Source organism: Wyeomyia smithii, chromosome 3, assembly GCF_029784165.1.
Source record: "Wyeomyia smithii strain HCP4-BCI-WySm-NY-G18 chromosome 3, ASM2978416v1, whole genome shotgun sequence".
NCBI classification, from domain to species: Eukaryota; Metazoa; Arthropoda; class Insecta; order Diptera; family Culicidae; genus Wyeomyia; species Wyeomyia smithii.
Window position 1 is genome coordinate 3,511,172 of NC_073696.1, and position 26,374 is coordinate 3,537,545.

General features: G+C 39.9%; 1 protein-coding gene across 4 annotated transcripts in view; it reads left to right on the forward strand.

Moving 5' to 3' along the window:
* Positions 1-26,374, forward strand: part of LOC129726404 (serine-rich adhesin for platelets) — a 294,544-nt gene that overhangs the window by 260,564 nt on the left and 7,606 nt on the right. For all 4 annotated transcript variants that reach the window (XM_055683037.1, XM_055683038.1, XM_055683039.1 and 1 more), the window contains exons 5-6: positions 10,858-11,310; positions 11,367-26,075. In XM_055683037.1, the coding sequence (XP_055539012.1) occupies positions 10,858-11,310; positions 11,367-12,770 (1,857 nt within the window). In that variant the 3' untranslated portion in view covers positions 12,771-26,075. The remainder of the gene's footprint in view (positions 1-10,857; positions 11,311-11,366; positions 26,076-26,374) is intronic.

Below are 26,374 nucleotides of genomic sequence, written 5' to 3' on the forward strand. Positions count from 1 at the left end.
TACCAAACACTCCTGTAACCGATGGTTAACGAATGAATTTTTTATTGAGAAAGATTATAATTTAGCAAAACTAGATTCACTTATATACTTGATTGGTTTCCTTTGAGCTAAACCTGAAATGATATGATTCAGAGACTAAAAATAAAAAGCTATATCAGCAAAATAAATTAAACACTGCAACTGTGCGTGCATGGACCCTGCATCAAACTAAAGCTGCTTCAACTTCTTGAAATTCGAACGGAAAATCTTTGAACAAGCAAACCGAATTATTAACTTCAAAAATTAATACTAACGAGGACTGACGTTCCGGTAACAATAAATTCGACGAATACAGAAGTTTCGCATATGTTTCCGAGGATTTCTCATACTGAAATCGTTGGCGTCCTCGATAATGAACCCTGAAAAAAGAATCATCAATACTGCCCTGTCTATGGGACATCATTACCATTCTCAAACCGGCATAAAAACCCATTGCTTGAGATGAACTATGAAATTTCTCCTTGTGAAACCTAAAAAGGCACCCGGGTATCCCATCGAGCACATAACGGTTAAAGTGAAGGGTTCACGTAAAAGTTGGGCTGTGCGTAACCACATCAATATTGCGTCTTTTTAGAGCATCTTTTGTACTGTTTCGGAACCAGTACAACGAATGTGTGTCGTTCATTACGCGTTTGGTGCTCTAGCGAATGTTCAATGTATTGGACGGCTCAAAATCAAAATACTTTTGAAGTATTAACCGGTGCTAGTATTGCCATGGTGATTTATACTGGTATTGGTAATATTTTTCAGAATGCTATAATCAATACTGATGATCTTGGTGCAGACTAGGTTAATGCAAATATGAACTGATCGATTCACTATCATGAATCCGGTCATTCAAAAACATCATCGAAACAACGACAATTAAAGACATTGGATTTGTTTAAAACATTTTGCATTTAACGACGACTCATTCGGTTGCAGGTTACTGGCACCAACGTCAGTAAATTCTGTTGCAACAAGGCTCGCTATTGGCTGTTTCGGTTGGTGACGGTGATTAGGGATGCACGATCCTTTGATACGAACCGACTCGCGAAAGTTACCAGCAGTTTTTTGAGCGATCCAAAACCGATTGTTTGCCCAAAACCGAAGTCTATCGAAACACCACGATTTTGTGTGTATTATACATATTCTGATTTCGATCTCCGTCATTGTATTCATTGCGCAACTGTTGCGTTATCCTTTTGACACATTTGTTGTGCAAAGCCAGAGCATTCAGTGTGCGTTTTTGAGAGGACACATCGGTTGATGTATGCTTGAACTTTTGCGTGTTCCATATCCGAAAAATTCTCATTCAAGAATTATATTCCCATAGCTAGGGCAGTTTGGAAATCCTTCTCGACAACGCCGACGATAACAGAGTGGCTAGCCCTAAAAAGTCTTATGTATTTAATGTATTCGTCCGGGCGTTTCTAATTCTGAGAATCCTTTAAAGTAAAAACTTTCGAATCCGACGGATTCTCATTTAAGAATGCTGGTCTCATAGGCAGTCCTGAGGATTCATTTTCAGGATTCCTTATAGAGGATGCCCACGATTTCAATGTGAGGATTCCCAGAGGTTCTATGCAAAATTTATGTGCTCGGACGTCGAGTGCTTCAAAACAGCATTTTCTCTCTTTTTAACCTAACTATGTTATTTGAGTGAAGTCGTTATTGAAAATAGTTTGAATAAACTTTAAACTGTGTTTGTTTCAACATATCAATGGTAGAAGCGGAATGTTTCAATGGAACAAATGGTTAATTCACTTAATTAAGTTATTCGTAATCATCCACTTTCTCTGCAACTTTAGCCAAAATTGCCCTAGAATTGATAATGGACTGGATGGTTTTGGTTCTGGAATTTCTGTTACGTTTGGATGTAGTGCTTCAAGGACAGCTTCATGAAAAGTTGGCACAGGTTCTCCATTATTGATTAGAAAATAATATTGAATAGATATTGACAACATGCTTTACACACTTAAATGGCAATCGAGTCGGCTTCTTCTTGTATTAATACGAAAAGTCTTCTCCAAACAATCGCTTGTGTTGCCTTTAGCTTCGTAATTTCATTACGGGCATAAATCTAATTAGCTTGCATAAAACAGTAACAAACATACACTTACCACTTATTTCAACCTCCTGAGGATATAATTCATTGGTAAAATCATCATGTTTTAAGTCAGTATTACTACTGTAACTTGAATTTCTTTCTAAAATTGTGGAATGTTGTGTCACCCACACAAATGACTAACGTTTTTCATTTACGTGTTCAATCAGATAGACCATGTACATTTTTCTCATTTGTTGGTAAAGTATACTTTTTTGTCTAACGGGCAAAGAAGCATTCCGATAAGTTGCCTGATAGTGTTGAAATTCATTTATGTTGACTTCAAACCGATGCTGTAAATTCCGATAATTTCAACTTTTTTCTGCTTAACACATGGTTCACTTTGTCTGCACACTATAAGGCATGATATCAGGTCATGTTAGTGACAGCAATAAACGGTCCACAAAAACACATTCTAAAACCACGGCAGTGCGTGAAACTTTACAGCCTCCGATGGAAGATGAGTGAAAGAGTTCTCTGATACAAAGAAATCCGGAAAAACGCTTGAAAATTCTTCCGTTCGTTCGCTTTTATCAATAGCTGACCGAAGGCAGTCTCCTTGAAAATAAACACTTGGTCCATTCTGACTGAACACTGTAATCGCTTTTCATTGATCATGCAGACAAAAATCATGCTGTTAGCTGTTATTTCTGCTGTTTCAAAGATAAATAAAATCTGATTGTTGTGTGATGTAGCTTAAGAAAATCTTTATCCAATACTATCGTTAACTTGTTTTGCCTTTCTCCTAGAAAGGTATAGCAATCACTGGAAAAACCGAAGGTATAAGAGTGGTCCCAATGGCCGAATGTCATATACCACTCGACTTCTTTCGACGAACTGAGCATTTTCTGTATGTATGTATGTATGTGTGTGTGTATGTGTGTATGTGTGTATGTGTGTGTGTATGTGCAACTTTTTTTTCTCACTCACTCTTCTCAGAGATGGCTAGACCGATTTCCATAAAATTAATTGCAAATGAAAGGTCTAGTTGCGCCATAGGTTGCTATTGAATTTCATTGTAATCGGATTTTTAGTTTAGAGGTTATGTATCAAAATGTAAAAATCACGAAACATCAATATCTCAGAAACCACACAACCGATTTCAATAAAACTGGTTTCAAAAGATTGGGCTGTCCCCAGAACCCTTAACTTTTGAATTTCGTTATGATTAAACATATGGTTCAAAAGTTATGTAAAGAAAAGTCATCCTGAGGTTGTTTAAACTCACTCATTTTTCTCAGTGATGGCTGAACCGATTTTCACAAAACTAGTGTCAAATGAAAGGTCTAGTTGCCCCATATGTTGCTATTGAATTTCATTGCAATCCGATTGTAAGTGTGTCCGTTGTTCATCAAAATGTGAAAGCACATAATGAAAGTAAACATATTGACTTTCTCCTAACGATCACTGGCTAATTAAAAGGTAGAAAAATGATTGAAATGGCCGAATGTCATATACTACTCAACTCAGTTCGACGAATCGAGCATTTTCTGCATATATGCATGTATTGGTGTATATGTTTGTGTGTGGGTGTGTACGTGTGTATGTGCACCTTTCTTTCGCACTCACTTTTCTCAGAGATGGTCTGACCGATTCTTTCTATCTTGGTGTCAAATGAAGGGTCTATTTGCCGCTTAGGTTGCTATTGAATTTCATTGTAATCAAACTTTTAGTTTTAGCGTTGCGTCAGAATGTGAAAAACGCTCTTATATCTCTAGCTATGAAGAAGCTATGAACATAGTTGAATTCAAATAAATGGGCTTTCGAACCCTTAAACAATGAATTTCATAATGTTTAAACACGTGGTTTGAAAGTTATAGAAAGAAACGAAACCCGCAGACTGTTTAAAACTATAGCTACGATCAAAATATGTGGTCTCAACATCATTCAAATTAAAAGTCATTTCTATCATTTCACTTTTTGCCTTTCTCCTAGAAAGGTATAGCAATCACTGCCAAAACTAAAAGTATAAAAGTGCTCAAAAGGGCCGAATGTCGTATACCACTCAACTCAGTTCGACGAGCTGAGCATTTTCTGCATGTGTGTGTAACGCTCTCCCAATCTCACTCGATTTTCTCAGAGATGGCTGAATCGATCAATTGCAAATGAAAGGTCTACTTGCCCTATAAGACCCTATTCAATTTTATTGTAATCTGATTTCAAGTTTAGAGGTTATGTATCAAAATGTAAAAATCACGAAACATCAATATCTCAGAAACTACACAACCGATTTGAACAAAATTGGTTTCAAATTAACGGTCTACCTAAAAACCCTCAACTTTTGAATTTTATGAAGATTGAATATATGGTTCAGAAGTTACAGAAAGAAACGTGTTCTGGAGTTTAATCTCACTCATGTTTCTCAGAGATGGCTGGACCGATTTTCATAAAATCAGTGTCATATAGAAGGTCTAGTTGCTCCATAAGACCCTAATGATTTTTTTTGCGAACGGATTATTACTTTTCCTGTTATGTTTAAAAATGTGAAATCCAGCTATGAAAAGAAACATATTCTGATGACTACTTGGGCTCACTCACTTTTCTCAGAGATGGTTGACCCGATTTCCACAGAATTAGTATCAAATGAAAGGTCTTGCTGCCTCATAACACCCTGTTGAATATTGCTGTAATCGGAATGTAACTTCGTCTGTAATGTATCGAAATGTGAAAATCACCAAACTTCATTATCTCAGAAACTACACAACAGATTTTATAAACAACGAAAGTCTATTATCTCAAGTATTACACGACTTATTTGAACATAACTAGTGTCATACAAACGAGTCATCTTCAAACTTACAAATAACAATTTTCATAAAAATTTTATATACTGTTCAAAAGTTTGGTAAAGAAAAGAAATTCAAAGACTATTCAACACTATAGCTGCTTTGATCAATATGTATGGCCTCAACATGATTTAAATGTGGTATCGTACTATTTGAACGTTCCCGGTATCGCTCGTGATTAAATTGTTCGAAATTAAGAGGCATTTCTTATATTTCGCTATTTCTGAAGCACTAACGTTATGTCAAATTTCATATTTTATACTTTAATTACAACATCAATATTTTAGAACCCAAAGAGTGAATATACCTTTTTGGATTTAAGCATTCATGTAAATCTATTTTTACAAATAATAAGTTTGAATGAGAAAGGCTGAGTCTGACCACTAGGTGGATTAATTTAGGTTTTTTTTTCAATTTTGCGACTTGGTCCGGTCTGACTTAACACCGACCAGTTCATAGCGTAATTCGTTCAATTTATCTGCCGAATCGCGAGTAAAATGTGTGGGAACGTTATCTTAGTCAACAAACGCTTATTTCCTCGACTGGACTCAGAAGTGTTGTGGTGGATCCATGTTGCATACATTGTATACATCAATGCTAGATTCTCCGTTAAAAATGCGACATCCATCACATCCATAAATAATCTGACCAACGCTTTTCTTTTAGCCCTGCCTATGGTTTAAGCCAGCTCGCCTAATTTCACTATGCAGTGTTTTTTTATCTTTTGTAGAAAACTGAACTACTGCGACCATTATTTGATCTATTGTGATATGCCCCAACTTACTCTGAATTCGTACGCGTAAGCTCATCTCTATTTGGCGAGTTGATGTCCATGCTACATTGCACATTTATCTCAGTCAGGCAACGCATTCCTTATTAAGTTTATTACCCCACCAGGACTTAGGTTCAAATATCAGCAGGTTCTATGTGTCCCTTACAGAAGATAAGCATTCTACATTCTAATGTGACGTGTATCATCAAGCTTGCTTAGCTTCTTGAGACCTGTGACTACTCTTAGGTCTTTCTCATTAAGCCCTAGAAGCGGCTCTTCTCACGATTTGGCTCTATGAACCTTTTTGATTGTTGTAATTCGTTTATGACATCCCAGTTGGCTTTGATCGTCACTTTTTCCCATTTACCGAGTTCAGCTTTTAAAGTGGCGAGACGCCACAGAAAGATTCTGGACTAACAGAGGTAATGGATAACCCTTGTCAGCCTTTTCATTCCCTTTGATTCCACAGTATCTAATGATCCAGTATAAATTATTCTGTTTTTTTTTAATTTAACATTTATTTATTCATTTCATCTGACATCATGGTCCTAATAAAATATTCTTAAAATTATTCGTGTTGCCTCTGCCTAGAATAATTAACGTTACCTAAAACTAAAATAAGTTGTCGTGGTCGCAGTACTCGTTTAGAGGCATAAGATACCATGCGCTCTAGAAGGTTGGAACTATCGATTTCCCCACGCAAAATTTTCGCACCAGAAACAGCTTGATTGATGTCTCGACGAGTCTCAAGCGGCTCTATTCCTAGCAGGGCATATCGATACTACACCACGAAAGTCTTCCCAACGCACGACGTATAAACTTGTGCTGGATGGATTCGTTTCTAGATTTCTACACAGTTTCATATGGTGACCAATCGACCGATGCAAAATCGAGTATTGATCGAACTAGGGAGCAATAAATGACACGTAAGCAGGTTGGATCACTGAAGTCGTTTGCCATTTTCTAAACAAATCCTAGCTGACGATTGGCTTTGTCGGTGATAGTAGAACAATGTTGATAGTCTGGCATCGCGCCAAGATCTTTGACTTCATCACATCGTTCAAGCACCAGATCATCTATGACGTAGTTGTAAAGATGGTGATATGGAATCACGCAACACTTCGATACATTCAATTTCAGGAAGTTTAATTTGCACCAATGAACGAAGTTATCAAGAGCTTTTTCTTAGCCAGCTGTCGGAGGAATAGGATGAGGATCACACTAGTGTTAGAAGATTCGAAGCTCTAAGTGCTTCCTGAAAACCGCAGAAAGTTCTAATATTTACGAGTCGGTAATTTTATTTTAGGCATGTTTTCGCGCATTTTACTATCGCGTATATTCCCATCTGGAATACTGTGTGGCCAGTGTCCCATAGGAAAGGATTTATCGATTCTTGAGCCTGTGAATCCCGCTTACGCAATCTCCTCCCTTTGGAGAAGCCCACCGATTCAGCATTTTTTCCGTCTCTAGTTAAGTCATCTAATAAAGCGAAAGAAGGTGAAGTATTGCATCTAAGGCTTTCGATGAAGTTCTACTTATAGCTCACCAAATAAATGTTCAGGCCAATCTTTGGGTTTTTCAGGCGTTTTGAGCCACTACACTAACGAGACGTAGTTAACTCTAGGTCCGATTATCGTTATGTACACTATATGAATCATGTAGAGTTTGAGAGTACAGCTTTTTCCAATGGCTCTGCTGCACACCCATAGAACGCTTGTAACGTTGATAATTGTTTGTTCGATTTGAAGGTTCCAGTTTCTGGTCAAGCATGATTCACAAATATTTGGCTCCAGTGGAGCCTTAGTTTGGTGCCCTTCAGCCACAGTTTAGAAATAATGTATTTCCTTTTTCGTGTACAATGAAGATACAAATAGTGTGGAGAATAAAGCAAAACTTTGTAAAGCGGAATATTTTATATGCGACAAATCTTTTTGCAAAAAAAATCCATGAGGAGAGTCGTAGAAACCTTTATAGTTTAAGTTATCCTTATATAGAGTGAATTTTTGTCGACTTTTTCAACTTCAAGTGCTATACTAGCGTACAAACGCCATCTGTCAAAGTCAAACTTGTTCAGTATATTATGCTATTCCATCGTAGAAAGATTTACAAACGAGCAAAGATGGCGAATCATAGAAAATTTATTATCAAAAGTCGAACCCCACGAAAAATGGGTTCGCTTGTTATGGCCAATTTATGGTCGTCATAATCGACCTAGTAAAACCACAGTTAGAGGTGTTATCACCAAATTTACATTGCCGGACATTCAACCACCCGACTCGCAACAGTTTGCTGTAGTTTATCAGCTGATTAAATCTTTGGGCAATTTTTCTTCAAAGACGACCTTGGACAAAACGTTACCTTCAACGACGTACAATATGGATTCATGATAAGTGACTTTTTGTTGCCTGAATTGGGAGATCTAAGCTAGGTTGACATGTGGTTTCAACAAGACGGCGGGACAGAATTTGGTATACAATTTATCTTTGGTTTCTACGTTTCTACCCTGAAAGTTGATCACGAGCGTTCGATTTAACGCTACGGGACTGTTTTTTGGATTAACAGTAAGCCATGCCAAACGAATTAAACGCTGTTTTATGCTTGCTTCATTACAGCAAATTTCGGTTAGAATTTGAATTCTTTGGTATAAAATTTAAAGGTAATTAATTGGCCTTTTAATGAAAAAAAATTGTACTTCAAATAACAATAACTATGCAAACTTTTTAAAGAAATCGTTTTGCCATTTTGGAAATTTCGAGACCTACAAGACTAGTTTTTTTTGTGGATTCCTCAAGAAACTTTACAAAAAAATTTCAAGGAGATATTTTTTTTCGTTTTGGAGATAGAATTTTATCAATCTCCCACCATAACCACCATGTGTCTCCATTGAAATAGCTTTTGTCATGCAGTATCAAGACACAAATCATATTTTACTGTTCTGGAGGTTCAAAACCTAAGAGAAATCAATGTTTGATATGTTTGCATTGCAGTAGCTTTTTATAATGGAGACGCATGGCTGTTAAGGTGAACATTGAAGATTAAATAAATTCTATCTTAAAAAAATCACAGGAGGGTTGTGTGCAAAGCCACGACCGCAAGATTGAAGTAGAATACTTTTACACAGCTCTACTTACGCTGTACATTAACCTACGGCCGGGCGAATCGGTTCGCGCCGCTTTTCGCGTTTAGCCTGGCAGAGGCCTTATGCACACGGCCAATACAATAGAAAGGTGTTTTTCATATTGAAAATGAGACACGGCTTTACTGGAGTAAGCGTTGGCAAATGCATCAACCGCTAATACCGCCGTTATCGTGCGAAAGTCAGCCTCGTAGAGGCCAGAGACGTGGTGACCAACCACAGGGCAAGTGATTTGTTTAATTTGAAGGCAGCCACAGGCGCAACCCGCTGCTATCCTCTGTTACTGCTGAGTGCTGATATCTGCTGCTACTGCTGTCAACGTTGTGGACGGTCCATCCAGCTCACCTTCCGACTAATGAATGTAGCTAGTTTTCCCAGAAACACTCTTTCATAGTCGAAGGGTGCTACGAAATAGGCCACGCCTTTCTGTTCAGTTTTACCATTTTGTAATGTTCTTCAGGCGAATTATACCACAATTCGCATTTGATTTTTGTATCCAGCGAATAAACACCGATGGTGCTCTCACACAAGCAACGATTTATCCCTAACCGTATTGCGGCTTGTAACATCAAGCGATTACGTTTGCTCGCTGTTGCGTATTGCATCATGTTGCAACTTGGCAGCTGGGTGACGACGAAATTCTGTTCATGCTGATTGATTGAATCGACTCCATATTAACTCTGCATAGTCGAACTAACTGCTTTTGTGAATGCGTTCTAACAGGGCAGTTTGTTATTCAAAATCGGTTATGCTGATCACAGCCTTTGCGCTGCCCCAACAGTGAGGGGTTAGCTCAATAAAGTAAAAATTTGACAACTACAATAGAATTTGATTGCATCCCGCACAGAATGTCTGCTTGTGTTGATGCCAGAAAATTATTAACCTTCAATTATTTTTATATTTGCCTTGAAAAAAAGCATTTTGCGGTTCAATATCGGTTGCTAATTACAACCTTTGAGCTGCCCTAACATTGGGGGAATTAAGATACACGGACAACATGCACTGTGGAAGCTATTTCACATTCAGTAAATTAGACGGGTGCGACAGATTTAAATTGCTAGGATGCAACACAGAATGCTTGCTTGCGTTGACAAAAATCATTAACTTTCAATGACTTGTTTATTTGCCTTGAAAAAGGCATTTTGATTTCCAAAATTGGATTTCCTGATGGCAATCTTCTGGCTGCCCCAACACGGGGGAAATAATGGCTGTCTGGCGACACACGCTGAGAAAAACCGCGCTGCTCCTGAGACGTGGTGACCAACCACAGAGCTAGTGCTGCTGCTAAGGAAGGACGACTGCTGCTGTCGCTTTCTAGAACTATTTTGAGCGGCTCCGGCTGAAACAGGCTCTTATATAGGCCAAATAGCATGTTTTCAATTGCAAGGTATATGATCCTGTCGACCGTGCTTGGGAAGCAAGCATATAACGACCAATCGGAGGTCGAATTTTTCGTTTTGACAAGGCTTGACTATTTTCAATAGTGCAATAGTGTGAAAGATAAAATTACAATTATCTTATTTTGGGAAGAATCTTAGAAGATTTTCCAATCTATTGCTGCAAGAACGAAGGAAATCCATCGAATACTAACCGATTTATTAGCATTTGAAATTGGACATATTTTTCACTTTTTTCGGTTTTAGATTTTCATTTTACATCCCTATGTAGCCGAACTTCCTGAGAGAAGTATTCTACTTCAAAATATTTCTCGACGTATCATAATTTTTACATAGTAATTGCTATTAAAAGTACAGTTTGATTTTTTTACGGGCATATTAATTACCTTCCATTTGGTGCCAAAAATTTGATTCAAAGTCGACACTCTATGCTACGCTGCAAAATCATTGTTGAATTTCATAATTTTTTCAGGTTTTTCCAGATCGATCAATTTTTAATAATTCCAGGGTTTTAAAATGTTTCCAAGCGCCTTCCAACACTCGAATTGTTAGAGTGTTACGAGTAACATACCAATCGAATCAACTCAATTAATTCAGATTTTCCACCTAGAACTAGTTTAATGCTGTCATTATCTTTCCAGGACCCAACGATAGCTGCCGTCGCGGCTGCCGTCATACAGGAGGAAGAAGAACGCGAACTGCAGGAAGCCATCGAGGCGACCGCGTTTTCTCTGCTGCAGGAGGAGCTGCACGTGAACTATCCAGGTTTGAAGCGGGACCGGCTGATGTCGTTGGGTAACGTCAGTGCGCCACCGATGCTGAACCGGAATTACCGGTTTTCTTCGGTCGGTGGCGGGTACAGTAGTCTGCTGAATCCTCAGCGGCGGTATTCTTATGCCAGCAGCCGAAGCCATCGAAACAGTGTGTCCGTATCGTCGCGGATTCTTAGTGCCTACAACATGGGCGACAGCTTCGGCCAGGATGATTATTTTTTAGAGAGCGACGGTGAGGAAGCTGATGACGAGTTTGATCAGTATACTACGACGGCAGATGTAGGCTATTCAACGAGCAATTATCTAATGGTTCCTGGAAGAGTGAGTTTTGCTTTGTTGGCACTAGCGAGTAAAATGATTGATGATAAATTTTCTAGGGGACTGAGTCACGGCGAAGCAGTGCGATGACATGCTGCAGCACAGAGAGTTCATTTTTGGAGCGACGATGTTCGGCCATTACGTTAGGGTTATCTTCGTTGCCACCGATGTCGCGATCGCAGTCGCGGCGGCAAAGTCGAGACGATCGTCGGCAAACAGCTGGCAATGGGGCTACGCTTGGGGCTACATGTGCCGACTGGGATGCGTTCTATCCTGGGATTAACATAATCGAAGCTACCCCGAAATCTTCGCCTTGTCCAAGCGAACGAATAGCGCACACGTCTACGGGTTTATCGGCGCGGGAACAGTTCATCAGTAGGAAGCGGTCATCCTATGACGAAAGTTCGATCGATTGTATATCTGCGTATCCTGATACAAATGGTGCTGATATTAACTATAACCACACACTACTAAGGCAGAATTACGGTAGTAACACTAGAATAGATGACATTAGTATAGCGAACCGTGATCCTAGCGGCAGTGTTGTGCGTAGGGCTCCTCTAGCCTCGCTTAGTTCCTTCAAGATGTCTTCGGCTGAATGTCAGGACAGTGACCTGCACAGTTGTGGATCGGACTCCGTGTTCGATGACAGCTGCGCAGATACCGACGAAGATCTGCAGCAGTTTAGTACTGACAGCGACGAGCTCAGTATTGTAGACGAGGGTGAATATTCCGCTACTCCGGTGGCAATAACAATTCCCGGTACTAGTACTTCGGCGACCGGTTCCGCCGAGACGGCTAGAGCTGGTGTTACCTATGGTGGCGCTAGTAGTAGCAGTAGCAGCAGTAACCAATTGCAACCGCCCCAGTACGAGGTTGCCCGTGGTACCGCCAGTGATACTATCTATGTTGATATCGAAAAACCTAATGATACTAGTTGTTTAAGTAGTCTTTCAAATAGTAATCGTCGTGCTAAATCAAAGCTGAAATCTGATAAGGTGAACCTAGGGACTAGAATCGAAACAAAAGCAATCATCGAAAGACAGCAACAAAATGACAGCCGGGATCATTCACCATCTCCTCGGTCCCCGTCGCTGGCGGTGCCACAGCTACACGCGGCGGTCTCACCGATCACCGGTGTGCGTAGCCTGCCCAGTAATCCTCCACCTAGCAGTCATTCAATTAGCCATTACACTAAGGATAACAGTCTCGGTAGCACGAACAGAAATAATAATAACGATAACGACGATAATAGCAATCCAGTCGAAGATGAAAGTAATAATAAGTGCGTTGAAGTTAATGTTATTATTAAAAACCATAGCAGTAATATCAAAAACCCTTCTGTGATTCTCGAACTACCTATACTAACGATAGACGAAGATAACTCCCAGCCACCGCTGTCGCCAGTGGATCCTAGCATACCCGGTCCCTCCCGCAAGTGGTCTAAGGAGACACTGTTCTAGTCTTATCAGTTTCGGCTTCGGCTGTTACCCTTGCTTTCGATACCCAATTTTGCTGCAATAGCGAGAATTTTATCCTTTCAATGAGATTGCATCGTACACAATTCAAACATCTATCAATCCGTCCAAAGACAGGTTATTATCAATAATATCGGAATTATCTGTGCTTTGAACAGAGAAAAATCGATTTGTCCTATTCGTAACCAATGTTAATTTCGTCCTTATAATATTAACATCACAAATCAAAAGAAAAAATGGTGTGTAGAAAACAACAAATTTGCTGTTGCAATTCATTAACTTTATACTCATCCAAATACCATGCTGGGAGAAACTTCAACACTAACGTGGCATCGAACCTTTTCTGTTGTCTCCTTCTAACTCAGATGCTTATCTACGGCATTACAGTGTAAACTCAAACAACTCCAAACATAACAAATGCAACACATAAAAGGGGAAACTTTAAGTCAAACAAAACTTGCACAATGTGTTCCTGTTTACGAAAAAAAAAGAAAACATTAACACACCCAACGGAAAACCTAAAACGCTCTTTTGGATGTGCTCACCGAAAATGTTGAAAAATACATATGTATGTAACGCTAGATGCTACATGTTACAAACAATCGTTGAAATCAAACATAGGACCTTAGGTAACGAGGATCAAATCATAGTGAAAATCAATTATTTAGTATGTTCTGTTTGAAATTAGAACGAAACGAAAAATCAAGACGAGATCGAGGAAAGAGGATATGCAATTGCAAACATGTGCCTAAGAATCATGTATATTTAGGAATGAGAGAAAATTAATGATCATATTGCATCTTGCTAGAGCGATAAGCCTTTAATATTATTGTACGGACAGTCAGAGATAACAGTTTCCAAATACTAACGCTAGAAGCACGCAAGGGAAAACAATAACAGGTGAAGCTACAGAACACAATCATTCCGGTGTTATCTAACAAAGTTTGCGAAGAAGAAAGTCCAACAGTGCACAGCACAAGTCACGTTAGATTGTTGCCCTCTGAATCAACTGTTGAAACATTTCCCCCTCCATCGCCGTCATTATCTCATGTACATTCACACCCCATTAACCTCATTTCGCATCACCTTTTCATTCTACATACCACACACCGTAACAGTAATGATACACTGACAACCCAGCCAACAAGTACTATATCGTATGTGCCAATAATCTTCCGTTTTCGGCTGTGTCGCTTTTACCTTTTCCTCCTCCTCGCTCATGTAAGAAAAAAGCAGTGCCATTTAATCTCCTCATTCAAACCCAACTTCACGAACTGTAGGCCACCGTCGTATCGTGTCAGAACCACAACATGCCTCCGGTGCAGAGTAGACAGCACCATGAAATGGTAATGTAGGTACCCACAATGTCCTCCCCTCTGCAATTTTCTGCCATTTTGTTCCTATTTAGCATTCCGTTTTGTTCTATTAATGTCTGGAGGTTGCCTGTCAATCAACGAACAGCGGCGTGCGGGGCGGTGAAGTACACATTCACGTGCATACTCAGGTTTCCGGGTTTGAAAATGTGACAAAACGTGCACACGCTAAGCACAAGCCACTTGCACAATGCACGCTTCTCGCTTAAGTGTCGAGAGGTGGTTTGTATGCTGTTGCCATCGTCCGCCGTTTGGAATTGCTTGCTTGAATCAAATTATGTATTGACTTTTTCCATTGAATGAAAATATTCAAAAAAGAACGTATGGAAAACATGGTTTCAAATGAATTTAAAATCAAAATCTCTCATACCGTTTACAATATTTAGAAATTCCTCTGAACAAGTTTTATCGTATCTGATTAACGGTAATTGAACAGTTCGCGTTCATTAACCTATAACTGAGTTATAACGGCACTCCGTCTTGTCTTCCTTCACCACCCGTTGCTTAACTACCCAACATGGCACCCAAAACAGAAGAATATAAAAATCGGTTAGAAGCAATTGACAAGTAGGTATAAATACTACACCGAACCGCAGTATCTTCGACCAATATCACACCGCCTATCGCACCAGAAAATTCCCGCTAACCGCCGCACCGGTTCGTCGCTAGCGCGGGGTAGGGAAAAGGGGAAAAATGGGACAGGAGCAGCAACAGGAAAGAAAAACATCTGAAAGCTTGACGCTGTTTGCATATTCATGAGGCTCCCAGTGCGAGCGACTTTTGCCAGCACAATGGGCCAACTCCCACCCTCTATTCTAGTCGCAAAAAGCGGTGCACGCGAGAGAGAGAGAAAGAGAAAGAGGAGGAAGAGTAAAGCAGCGTGCCCCATTTCGAGACTGTTGCTTCTGGCTTTCAAGTATCCTTCCTATGTTTGCTATGCTTCCGTCAGCTATACCGTTATCGCGGTAGGAGAGCATTTCCGTAACTGGTAATTGAAAATTAAAATGTTCTCGCTTGAAAAACAATTGTTATCCGACGGCTGTTCCTCCACCGGTGTCATCGCGTGTTTTCGGTGTAATTTTTATAATCTCCTCTCCTAGCTGTCCGCTTATTCAATAAACTGATGTGAATTATTTTCCCAGTTTGCTATTTATTTAGGCCATGGGTGACATATAAGGGATATAAAAAACACTTCTAGGAAAAAAACGAGCGAAAAATATGCTTCGTAAACTTAAATGGATGTTGTTTTGCCATCTCCCCGAGTTGCACGTTTCCGACCAGACTAAAGATCGCTTCGTCGTTCAAAATTTGATCAAAACAAACAACGACCAAAGCATAACCAGCAATATTTTATCGTCTATGTAGTTGGTGTAAACATTTTTTCTTACTTCAGTAGAGTGGCCCGCTGTGAATACAACCTTATTACCACTAAACGAAATTCGAACACCAATATCTTGATCGCTGGTTTAAATGTTGGCCTACTGTTTCAATAGCAAACTAGCAAAAAGTTGAGTTAAAATTCAACCGCATTGACCACAAATAAACAAGTATCGAGCTAGTTTTGTAGCTGAGAACAGATGTCATCATATTGTATCGCACGTGCCGAATAAAGTTTTCGAACGCAAACCGTTTGGATATTATAGCTAGTGTAATAAAAAAATACGATCATTGTATATCGTTTGGTTCATTGAAAAGTTTTTTTTCCGAATATGTAAAGGCCCAATACACATACGGCGCAATGACACCTTCTCTATACAAAATAGAAGGCGTGATCGCTATCCCGTCTTCCATTTTGTATGGAGAAGGCGTCACTACGCCGTGTGTGTATTTGGGCCTTAAAACTCTTCATTTTCGGATTTCTCTCATCAAATCAGTAGGCCTTAGAAAAAAGTGACAGCCAAAATTGGGCACTGGCTCACCTACCCCCATGGTTTGTTATTTTGTCGTTTATGTTACTCAAACGAGTTTTTTTATCACTTGTGATTTTAAGATATACCGTCGTGCGGGGCTTTTTACAACACTGTTTTCCAAGTTTTACATTTTAATGTAATTTCATTTCATTTTATAGTAAATGAAATTAAATCGTTTCCGCTTATATTTAACGCGGATATGTATGCAACATTCATGAATTATTTGAATTGAATTCATTGAGAAATGGGAAAATGTTTATATAGCGGTGTTTGTTGGTTTCGGTCCCGAGCTACTTTGACAGTTCAAGAAATCGATAGAATTCTGTACAAACATGCTTACTTACTTACTTTCCTGGTGAAACATCCCTTAGGATTTCACCTGCGTCACAATGTTACGCCAATGTCCTCGGTCCATAGCAGCTTGTCTTCAATTTCTTGAGAGTCCCACACTTCCAGAATCTTGCTCCACTTGGTCTGACTACCTAGCTCGTTGTGCACCCTTTACGTCTTGTACCGGCCGGATTCGAGACGAACACCATTTTTGCGGGATTGTAGTCCGGCATTCTTACAACATATCCCGCCCATTGTACCCTTCCAGCTTTCGCGATTTTCTGGATACTGGGTTCGCCGTAGAGTTGCGCCAGCTCCTTCGCCTCCATACGCCATCCTCACATACTCCGCCGAAGACAGTCCTAAGCACACGTCGTTCGAAAACGGCCAGTGCTGGCAAGTCCTCCTCGAGCATTGTCCATGTCTCGTGCCCGTAGAGGACTACTGGTCTTACAAGCGTCTTATACATGATGCACTTAGTACGGGGGCGAAGTTTACCACACCTTAACGTCTTGTGAAGTCCGTAGTAGGCACGACTTCCAGCTACAATACGTCTGCGGATTTCTCTACTGCAGTTGTTGTCTGACGTTACCAAAGATCCGAGGTATGCAAATTCGTCAACCACCTCGAACTCATCTCCGTCAATTATTACGCTACTGCCAATGCGAGCCCTATCGCGCTCGGTTCCTCTTGCTAGCAGATACTTAGTCTTTGACGTATTCACTTTCAATCCAACCTTTGCTGCTTCACGTTTCAGTTTGGTGTACTGTTCAGTAACCGCCAGAAACGTCCTTCCGACAAGGTCCACGTCGTCAGCGAAGCAGATAAACTGGCTGGATTTTTTAAGATCGTGCCCCGCATGTTGAAGGCCGCACGTTTCATCACACCTCCAAGCGCAATGTTGAACAGGAGGCAGTAAAGACCGTCGCCTTGTCGAAGTTCCTTGCGTGTTTCAAGCGGGTTTGATAACGCACCCGAAATCTTCACACAGCACTGTACACCATCCATCGTGGCCTTGATCAGTCTCTACACAGTCAATAGTATCGTAGACGGCCTTGAAATCGATGAATGGGTGGTGCGTGGGGACTTGGTATTCGCGACATTTTTGGAGGATCTGCCGCAGCGTGAAGATTTGATCCGTTGTTGATCACCCACCCACAAAACCGGCTTGATATCTTCCTAAAAACCTCCCTGCTAGCGGCGAGAGACGACGAAAGACGATCTGGGAGAGCACTTTGTAGGCTGTGTTTAGAATCGTGATCGCTCGATAGTTCTCACATTCCAACTTGTCGCCATTCTTGTATATTGGGCATATTACTCCCTCCTTCGACTCCTCCGGTAGCTGTTCTGTATCCCAGATTCTGACTATCAGCTGGTGCAGACAGTAAGCCAACCTATCCAAGCCCAGTTTGATGCCTGATGCTGTGATGCCATCTTTTCCAGCTGATTGGTTGTTCTTGAGCTGCTTGATGGCATATGGCAATTTCCGCTGCGCTGTTAATGGCTGCTTTTTACTCCAGCAGTTCTCTAGAGCGGCTTCGATGAGTTGACCCTCTTCCGGCAGTGCTGCCTCAAGGTTTTGCACGTAATTAGTAACGACTGCGGGGAATTTGAGTCGTTCCAGGTCACACCGTGGCGGGCGACGGTAGCGTATGTTGTTGACAATCAAAAGTCTTCGGCGCATTTTGACCATCAGAAGATAGTGGTCAGAATCGACGTTTGCGCCACGGTAGGTTCGGACGTCGATGATATCCAAGAAATGCCTTTTATCAATCAAAACGTGATCGATTTGTGATTCGGTCTGTTGTGGTGATCTCCAGGTGTACCAATATGGGAGGGTATGCTAACGGAAGGTACTACATATGGCCATGTTCTTGGAGGCGGGGGAGTCAATTAGTCGAAGGCCGGTTTTCGTTCGTTAGCTGGTGAGCGCTGAACTTCCCAATAACTGGTCTAAATTCCTCCTCCTGGCCTACCTGAGCGTTAAGATCTCCGATGTCGATTCTAACGTCATGTTTTGGGCAGCTATCGTATGCACGCTCTAGCTGCGCGTTAAAGGCGTCCTTAACCGTCCATTACCCAACCAGGCGCTTCTGCATTCCACCCATCACAATAAAAGCTGTGCCCAGCTCGTGTGTGCTGCCGCAGCTCTGGTAGATGGTATACCCATCTTTGTACGTGTGTACCAATACTCCCTTCCAGCATACCTCCTGCAGCGCTACAATATCGAACTTGCGGACCCTCAATAAGGTGGAAAGAATGCGGTTCTTTCCCAAAAAATTAAGGGACTTTCAGTTCCATGGTCCGAGTTCCCAATCGTTAGTCCATTTTCGTTGCCTGGGTCTATGCCGATTGTTCCGGTCCGAATTTACATTGTTTGCTTCCTGTACTGATGATTTTTACGGCTGGCTTGTAAAGCCTGCACCAACCCCCTGTCTCGCCGGAGGACCATCGTGTCAGTACTGTTTAGAGTCCCACGTTGACACCAGAAAATCGATCAGCCGCCCCTAACATGGAGAACAACGCTGTTTTGAGCCGCACCATCTTGGTGAACAGACGCTCAGGTTGGCGAAGCATTTCCTCTACCGCCGGATTATGATTAGCGCCCCAATGATCGCGTCGTATCGTCTCACCTAGCTATTGCATGATTGACAACATTGCCCAAGCTACGCCAACCAGTTGTGTCCATGTTTCAGCTGGCAGTCTATTGTGATCATGCGACTCGTGGAGGCGTGAGATAGGAACTTGTGAGGACCGGAGCTAAGTCGATCGCTCCTTCCAACTCACCATTTGAAGTCCATTTTTACAAACACGCATTTTTACTAAATTACTAAGCTAAATTAAATTTCTATTCCTGAATAAGGCCCTTGAATTCCGGATTTTTTTCGACTCGTATAATCGGTAGTGACGATGGAAGGCCAATAAAAAAGGAGAAAAAAAGTCCAAAGGAATAAAAAAGAGCATCGCCTAAACCGTAGAGACTCACTATCGATTATGTAGAGGTTTATTGTACCTAATAGCAATACATGTCAATGTGATGCTACCTTTCTTGTTTGTTTGGCCCAGATTTTGACAGTTCGTTTGGCTCACAACATTCTCTCCGCTCATATCTCCCTCTGAGTTTTGCTAGTTCGTATTATACAAACACAAACATAACCCTGCAATATGGCCGACAAAAAATTGACTGCCTCCAATATTTTTGCCAAAAATAACAATCTTCTAATCAAATCTAGTAAATCTGATGGTCGAACACAAGACTTATTTTTTGTTAAGTGCCAGCAAAAACAATTATTCAAGAACGAAAGTTTCAGCAGCTATAATTTACTTCCACACATCCATTAAAATTTTGTCGTGTTCGAACGAGCACGAACGAGTGATTTTTTTATCAACGGGTAGACGATAACATCGAGAGCGTCGCAAAAATTGTCCACTTTAAAATGCCTAAAACTAAGTCAGTTTCCAACGGATTTGCTTCATTTTTAGGGCAATCGTTTGGAAAATTAACTATGCGTCCACCAAAATGCGGAAAATTGTGAGTTTGTGTGCTAACTATTGTACTATTGAAAAATGTAGAACCTTGTTGAAGGCATGTTTCGACCAATCAGAGCTGAAGCAAGGCATTCTTCCCCAGCACAGTCGACGCAAAATATACAACCGCTTTGTTGTTGTTGTTTAAGTCCCTGTTGTTCGCAAAGTTACGTATACCGAAAGTTTTACTCCGAAGTGATTCGCGATAAGGGCGCAACTAGCAAAATGTAAACAAATTGATTTATTACACCATTGGCTTTAAAAAGACTGACAAAATTCCCGTTTTTTTTTGTAATAATCGATAAAATTATTCAACACAAACAGCTTAGTTTTTAGTGAAGGGGGATAGAATAGTTTACTTAAACCAAAAGATACTTTTGAATTAGGCCCTTTTCATTGTTTAGAAGAAACGGACAACAGGAAAAATGAAAACAAGCAGATCTCATGCATAAATGCCCCCGTCGATTTCAAGCATAGATGTCTACGTCAATTTTTGGTTTTGAAGGTATTGTTATTCACTTTCATATTAATGTAAACAACCCCAATGTTTACATTCTGCTAGTTGCGCCCGAATCGCAAATCACTCCGGAACTCTCAGTAGTTACGTATAAAGGCTAGCATGCAGAAATTTAGTCTTCATTCCATAACCGATTTTTGCAGCAAGAGGACGGTTGACTTACTCGAAACTGGCTCACCTGCAACCGGCAAAGCAGCAGCTGATTTTAGCGCAGAAAGGCTGAGCACAATAATCCAAATTTCAAACAGGTTAGAAAAACATCTTCTTAGGATGTTTTATAGTGAAAACTGAATTGTCTGTGTAAAATTATTCAAGCAATTTCAATTTCACGGGTACACCACTATAAACAATATACATGCAAAACTTTTATTTTTCTGAATTTCGATGCTACATCAATTTTCCGGCAACAATATTTACAAACTTTAGCTTATATTGACTCTTCCAAGCCAAACGACTATTGCAAATATGTGATATTTTATCTGTAGTCTAATCCTTTCCATGATTATTCTAATTTATGGATCCGCAATTTTCTAGCAGAACAATCAAAAATAACAAGAACTTCGGTTTTTTTTTTGTATAGTTTTTTGCTATTGAACGATAGTTTAACTGTTCTCCAAACTTGTGACATAATCATGGACATATTTTCCCAATTGTACAAAACGATTCCAACACCAACCAATTGACTTTGCACTCGGGCCAAATTATTGACGAAAATACCAGTGCGGTAGTGCAAATAATAGAAAAACACATGGTCCAAATTTTGTCAGTCTCGCCGCTGACCCGTACGGCAGTGTGTTATTTTTAAACAGAATGCCAAATAATTATTATTATTTTAATGTTATATGACTTATAACCAAACCACTTCATCATAGTATTTGCAGTCAAAGGTCACAAACTTCACTCCTTTTTTTGTTTTAAACTGGTATTATTTAGAAAAATTTCCGTTATAAACATCTAAACACTGCGACACTGTGACGTGTTTTAAGTGCTTTATAGAAATCGAAACATGTTTACTTGAACAGAGCTGTAAAGCGGGCCTCTCAAATTCAAGGTTAATTGTCACCAGGCTTGTCGTTCTTCCTCAGAGAGTCACTAGCGTGTAGGAGAATGTCTTTCACTGTGGAAACAACTGCTCTCAGACTGACGAGCAAATCAACGAACTTGCTTGAAGAAAGCAGTAAATCGTGTCTATCTGAGGATCTTGCAAGAAGCACCATGGTGGTTTCTGAAATACCTCTCATGAGAGACTGGGCTTCCTCACACGAAAAGACATTAAGAAAGTAGATTGCGTTTTGTTGTTTTGGTAGAAAATTTAAAAAAATGTTAACGCAAAAAGTCATATATTAGGCCAAATATCTCGAGTGAGTCTAGGTATCTTTTAAATATGAAATCAAAAAAGCTTCACTCATTCACTCCCCACTACTTCTTTCTTCGAGAAAACTCAAGTTGTCTCTACTGCATTATCTCAGTGCGTAGGGTAATCACTCTTGTCTCGCTCAGCTATAGTGTTAGCAGCAAGCGTGGTTTTTTTTGCAAGCGGAAGAAACACAGCACGAAGCAGAAGAATGAAATGTGGTGCAAAAAATGCTACACGTAGCGCTCATGCCGGAACAGAAATGAAAGGTGACATTTAACTCCGCTCTTTTCACATTTTGAGTAAATAACAAACCTGATTAACACATTTCAAGAAAATCAGGTTTTGATCAGGATATTGATTCAAATGAATGAAATAAGGCACAAGGGGTTTACCATGAACATAACCTTCTTATTTATTACTATAATTGATCTTGATTTCAAATCAAAATAAACCGTTGAATTGTCGTTAAAATTTATTTGATAAGATATTGGAGATAAGTACTCTAGATGAACAACGAAGAAAATTAGCAACAACAATCTGCATACTTAGAATTTACCGCCGAATCTCAATAATTTATTATCGAGAACGGTACCACAGAGTGCTCGATTAAAAAATTAACAGCTGTCACACTTTTTCATAAATCTCACATCAACCTAAATGAAATTTCGGCACAAAATATCTCAAATCTCGGGAGTGTTACGGGTGTAGGTTTTACCGAGCTCGAACATTATATTTAAGTCTGTGAAATCACGGCAGCTATAGACTGATCCAGAAAGAAAGGGCACACCATCAAGTCCGTAAAAAATTGTTTTATTTATATTAACTTTTCCTGGTTTCTCAACAGTTCATGAAAGTTTTTGGATCGATTTTTCATGTATAAGCAAGTCCTCGAACTCTTCCTCTAACGTTCTTCATAGACTGCATAGACTGCATAGACTGATTAGCAACAATTTAAGACGCTTTTGTCTAATTTCGTTTGAATTTTTCCACGGTATGCGCTGGCTTAACACGTTGGCGAAGATACCTCTTGACCAGAGCCCAAAACCGTTCAATGAAACGAATTTCAGGACAATTTTGAAAATTCACGTTTTTGGAAACAATTATCACGTTTTCCGATTTGTATCAGTCCATAGCCAATTCATATCCTATCTAGCATTGTCGAAATCAGTGGTTCCCATCTTTTTAGGCTTCTCGACCCCTTCTACTAAGTACAGAGGGCTTCCCTTAAATTAATTTCAAATATCAAATTAAAATAGCGGCCTGTGTTTGTTAGTCACACATCGTCCTGCACTTTTAATTTGTAGAAGAATTAAAAATCTACTCTCACAGAGGTATATAGAAAGAAATCATGATCAAATTTACCAAGGTGACATTTCGCATACTCATATTTGATGTGGGAGAAGCTGTCATTACGTTACGCCACGAAACTATAAGAATGAATTATTTTGAAAAAGGGCGGACACCTCTACAATATGCGTTGAAAAAACTAATGTTGATAATTGCATTAATCGTTCTTTTTCAAGACATTTATTTAGAAAATGTCAATGGGTATCTTTTATCAACAAACTAAAACTGAACTGAAACTTAAAAAAATGGATATTATTGCTAAGAAAGAAGAGTTAGTCTGTACTTTGCTGCTGCTAACCAGAAATAACAGATTGAACTTACACACGCTGTGCGTCACACCGGGCTTACTTACTTTTTTAAGACTGGTCACTCAAAAGTCCCCATTTTCGAGACAATTTAACTAAAGTCATTTTACGTTTTCGTTCATTTAGTCACTTTTTCAACTATTTTGAGCGTAAAATCAAACCACAATTTCATTTTTTGTTCAGTGTATTCAAAAAGCCAGCACAGAAGTGTTTATATCATAAAAACAATCTGTGCTGTGCTCCATCTGTACCCTACAGCACTTTTTAAACTTTTGTGGCATTGTTAGAAAGTTTTTGCTCTCCGCACTTTTTTCGTTTTCGCAGTCACTTAAAGAGAAGTAAGTTGATATGCGTTGTGGTGCTCAATCTTCCCTTAGACTTACTTTTCTCTTATCTTCTCTATCGACGTCTTATCATCGCCTCAAACAAGTCACTGTAGCGTAGGTATAACAAGTTGCTTCTACTTGATGAAGTTTCCAAAGGCTTAGAAGGGCTTTTTTTTTTGATTCTGTAGATAAGTTTTTGTGTGGAGAAGCCTGAGGATTAACTTATGCTAAATCCACTGACATCGAATAGCCTGATTATACTAAGATTCGAACCCTATGACCACTCGCTTGCCCCTCGACTCTGTAACCTTGCGGCTACGAAGCTCCTTAAACACAAGTAGGGATTACTCGTGGATGACAGCAGCTACAGTCTGGTATCGGCAGACACGCATAACTTTCCATACTGATTTTGGTCACTTTTGAGTTATCATCGGGAATCAACTGAATTGTTATCATATTTTCTGGGAAAAAAAATAAAATTGATGCTTTTGTATGGAAAAACATGGAAAAAATACCAAGTTGTTTTTGTCCCATATTGAAAGTACCCGCATTACAGTCCCACTGCATAGTGGTACAAACTGCAAACATATAATTTTGCTCCAGATAAGTGTATATCGGATTATATTAGGCATATAGAAGTATATCATTTAATTAACTAGACTAATGTTGTTTTTCTGCAGTACAATCTACGTTGCCAATGATACTGCCGGTTGCTGGTTGAATTTATATGTGTTGGGACTAAGTATGCGAGTACTTTTGAAATGTACCCGCATGTTTTGTCCCATTTTGTCTTTTTTTCAAGCTAAATAACGTAAAACCAATTCCATCCATGGTTTTTTGTTCTCAACGATAAACTTGTGGTGCTATGAAACTGTTATGGTCATTGGTTCTGGATGTAATTGCTGGAAATTCGAAAATTCACGGATAATATTAAATCGTCGTTCTCTCAACATGTTGTTTTTCATTATGGGACAGTTATCCGGGTACCGACAGCAAAAGAGGTTGACAAAACGATTCCAATGTCAGCCAATTGGCTTCGCATTCCGGCCAAATTATTGATCAAAATACCAGTACAGTAGTGCAAATAAAAAAAAAAAACATCCGTATGGTGCAAATATTCACATTAAATTGCATCACCGAAAAAGCGCTGTAGAAAATCACCCAGTTGACTGATCCTTTCCAAACTTTCTGTTAATAAAATATAACTAATTAGTAAGTTTTTGATGACTTTTTTAATTCAATTTCAATGCCATAACCGTACGCTCGCACCTTAAGCTTATCTCCACTCATCATGTTTTGTACAACATTTTACCTCCTCGGGATGCATTCGTAATACCTACTTCATAATAGCCCAGTATTTTTCGGTAGGCCTTAATTCCGATGCGTTGGAGGGGGGGGGAGTCATGTCCTTGGGTACGAAAGCGATCCCGTTGGCTTCGTATCACTCCAGGACATAATTTGAATAGAAGCACGAGGCCAGAAGATTGTATAGAGGAAGCAAACGCTTCTGTAGATACTGCTTGAGGCAGATCTCCCCATTTACAGTCCCGGTAGTCACGAACGGCGCACTCCTTTTGCCACCCAAGCAGACCGTTTGCCAAATCAGGTATTTCTTAGCAAACTTTGGCGGTTTCTGCTTCTATACTTCCTCCGGAACATCAAACCTATGCTGAGCAGTGAAAAACAGTACCTCGCTGCTGCCGGAAGTTCGTCATAACGTTAGTCTCATCATTCATGATGAAACAACGAGACTCCGTCAGCATCTGGGTATACAGTTTCCGGACCCGTGACTTTTTCACCATATTTTGCCGTTTGTCACGATTTGGGACCTTATGCACTTTGTACATATGCAGTCCCTCCTGGTCCCTGGCTCTTTGAACGAAAAACTTGGACAGAAAGACTTCATGTTCCTGATCATTAATAATCCACGTTGCTTTTCTAGTAACAGCATTTATTTTTTTATCTTTATCTTTTCGAAAAACTGACAGCGATAGAAAAACAGTGTAAACAATGCACCCCAAACTACTTCAAGCCCAATTCTCAAGACAAAATACCCAATAGGAAGTTTTCTACAGCGTTTTTCTCGTGATGCAATTTGATATGAGACACCCTTTATGTTTGCCACCCGGTTTAAAGGAATTTAAGAATTGGAAATTCTATATGACTCATATCCAAATCAATTTGTCATGCCATAGGTACCAACAAACCCTGCTACTTTTATTTTTTTAAACTTTTTAAAAGTTCTCGTTAAATACACCTAAATACTGTGACAAATTCATGTTTTATAATAAACTGAGGTTGGCACTTTTTTTTTTGTTCTCGCTTATTTTCCGTCGGTCTAGTTCGGCCACTGTTGTGGCCAATCACCGACGCCCAGGGAGGCGACTCCACACCCAGGACCCTAACTCACGACCCGTTTATTAACGGACCGGCGCCAACGGCTTTGCTTCCTCATGCGATGGAAGGCGTGATCCCAGAGATTTTTCGCCTCAGAAAATCTCCCCGTGTCGGCTAGGATTGAATCTAGACCAGTTGGGTTGGTTGTGAGTGGATCACGCCACCTCACAACCATCGACACCTATGTCGGCGGTGGGAT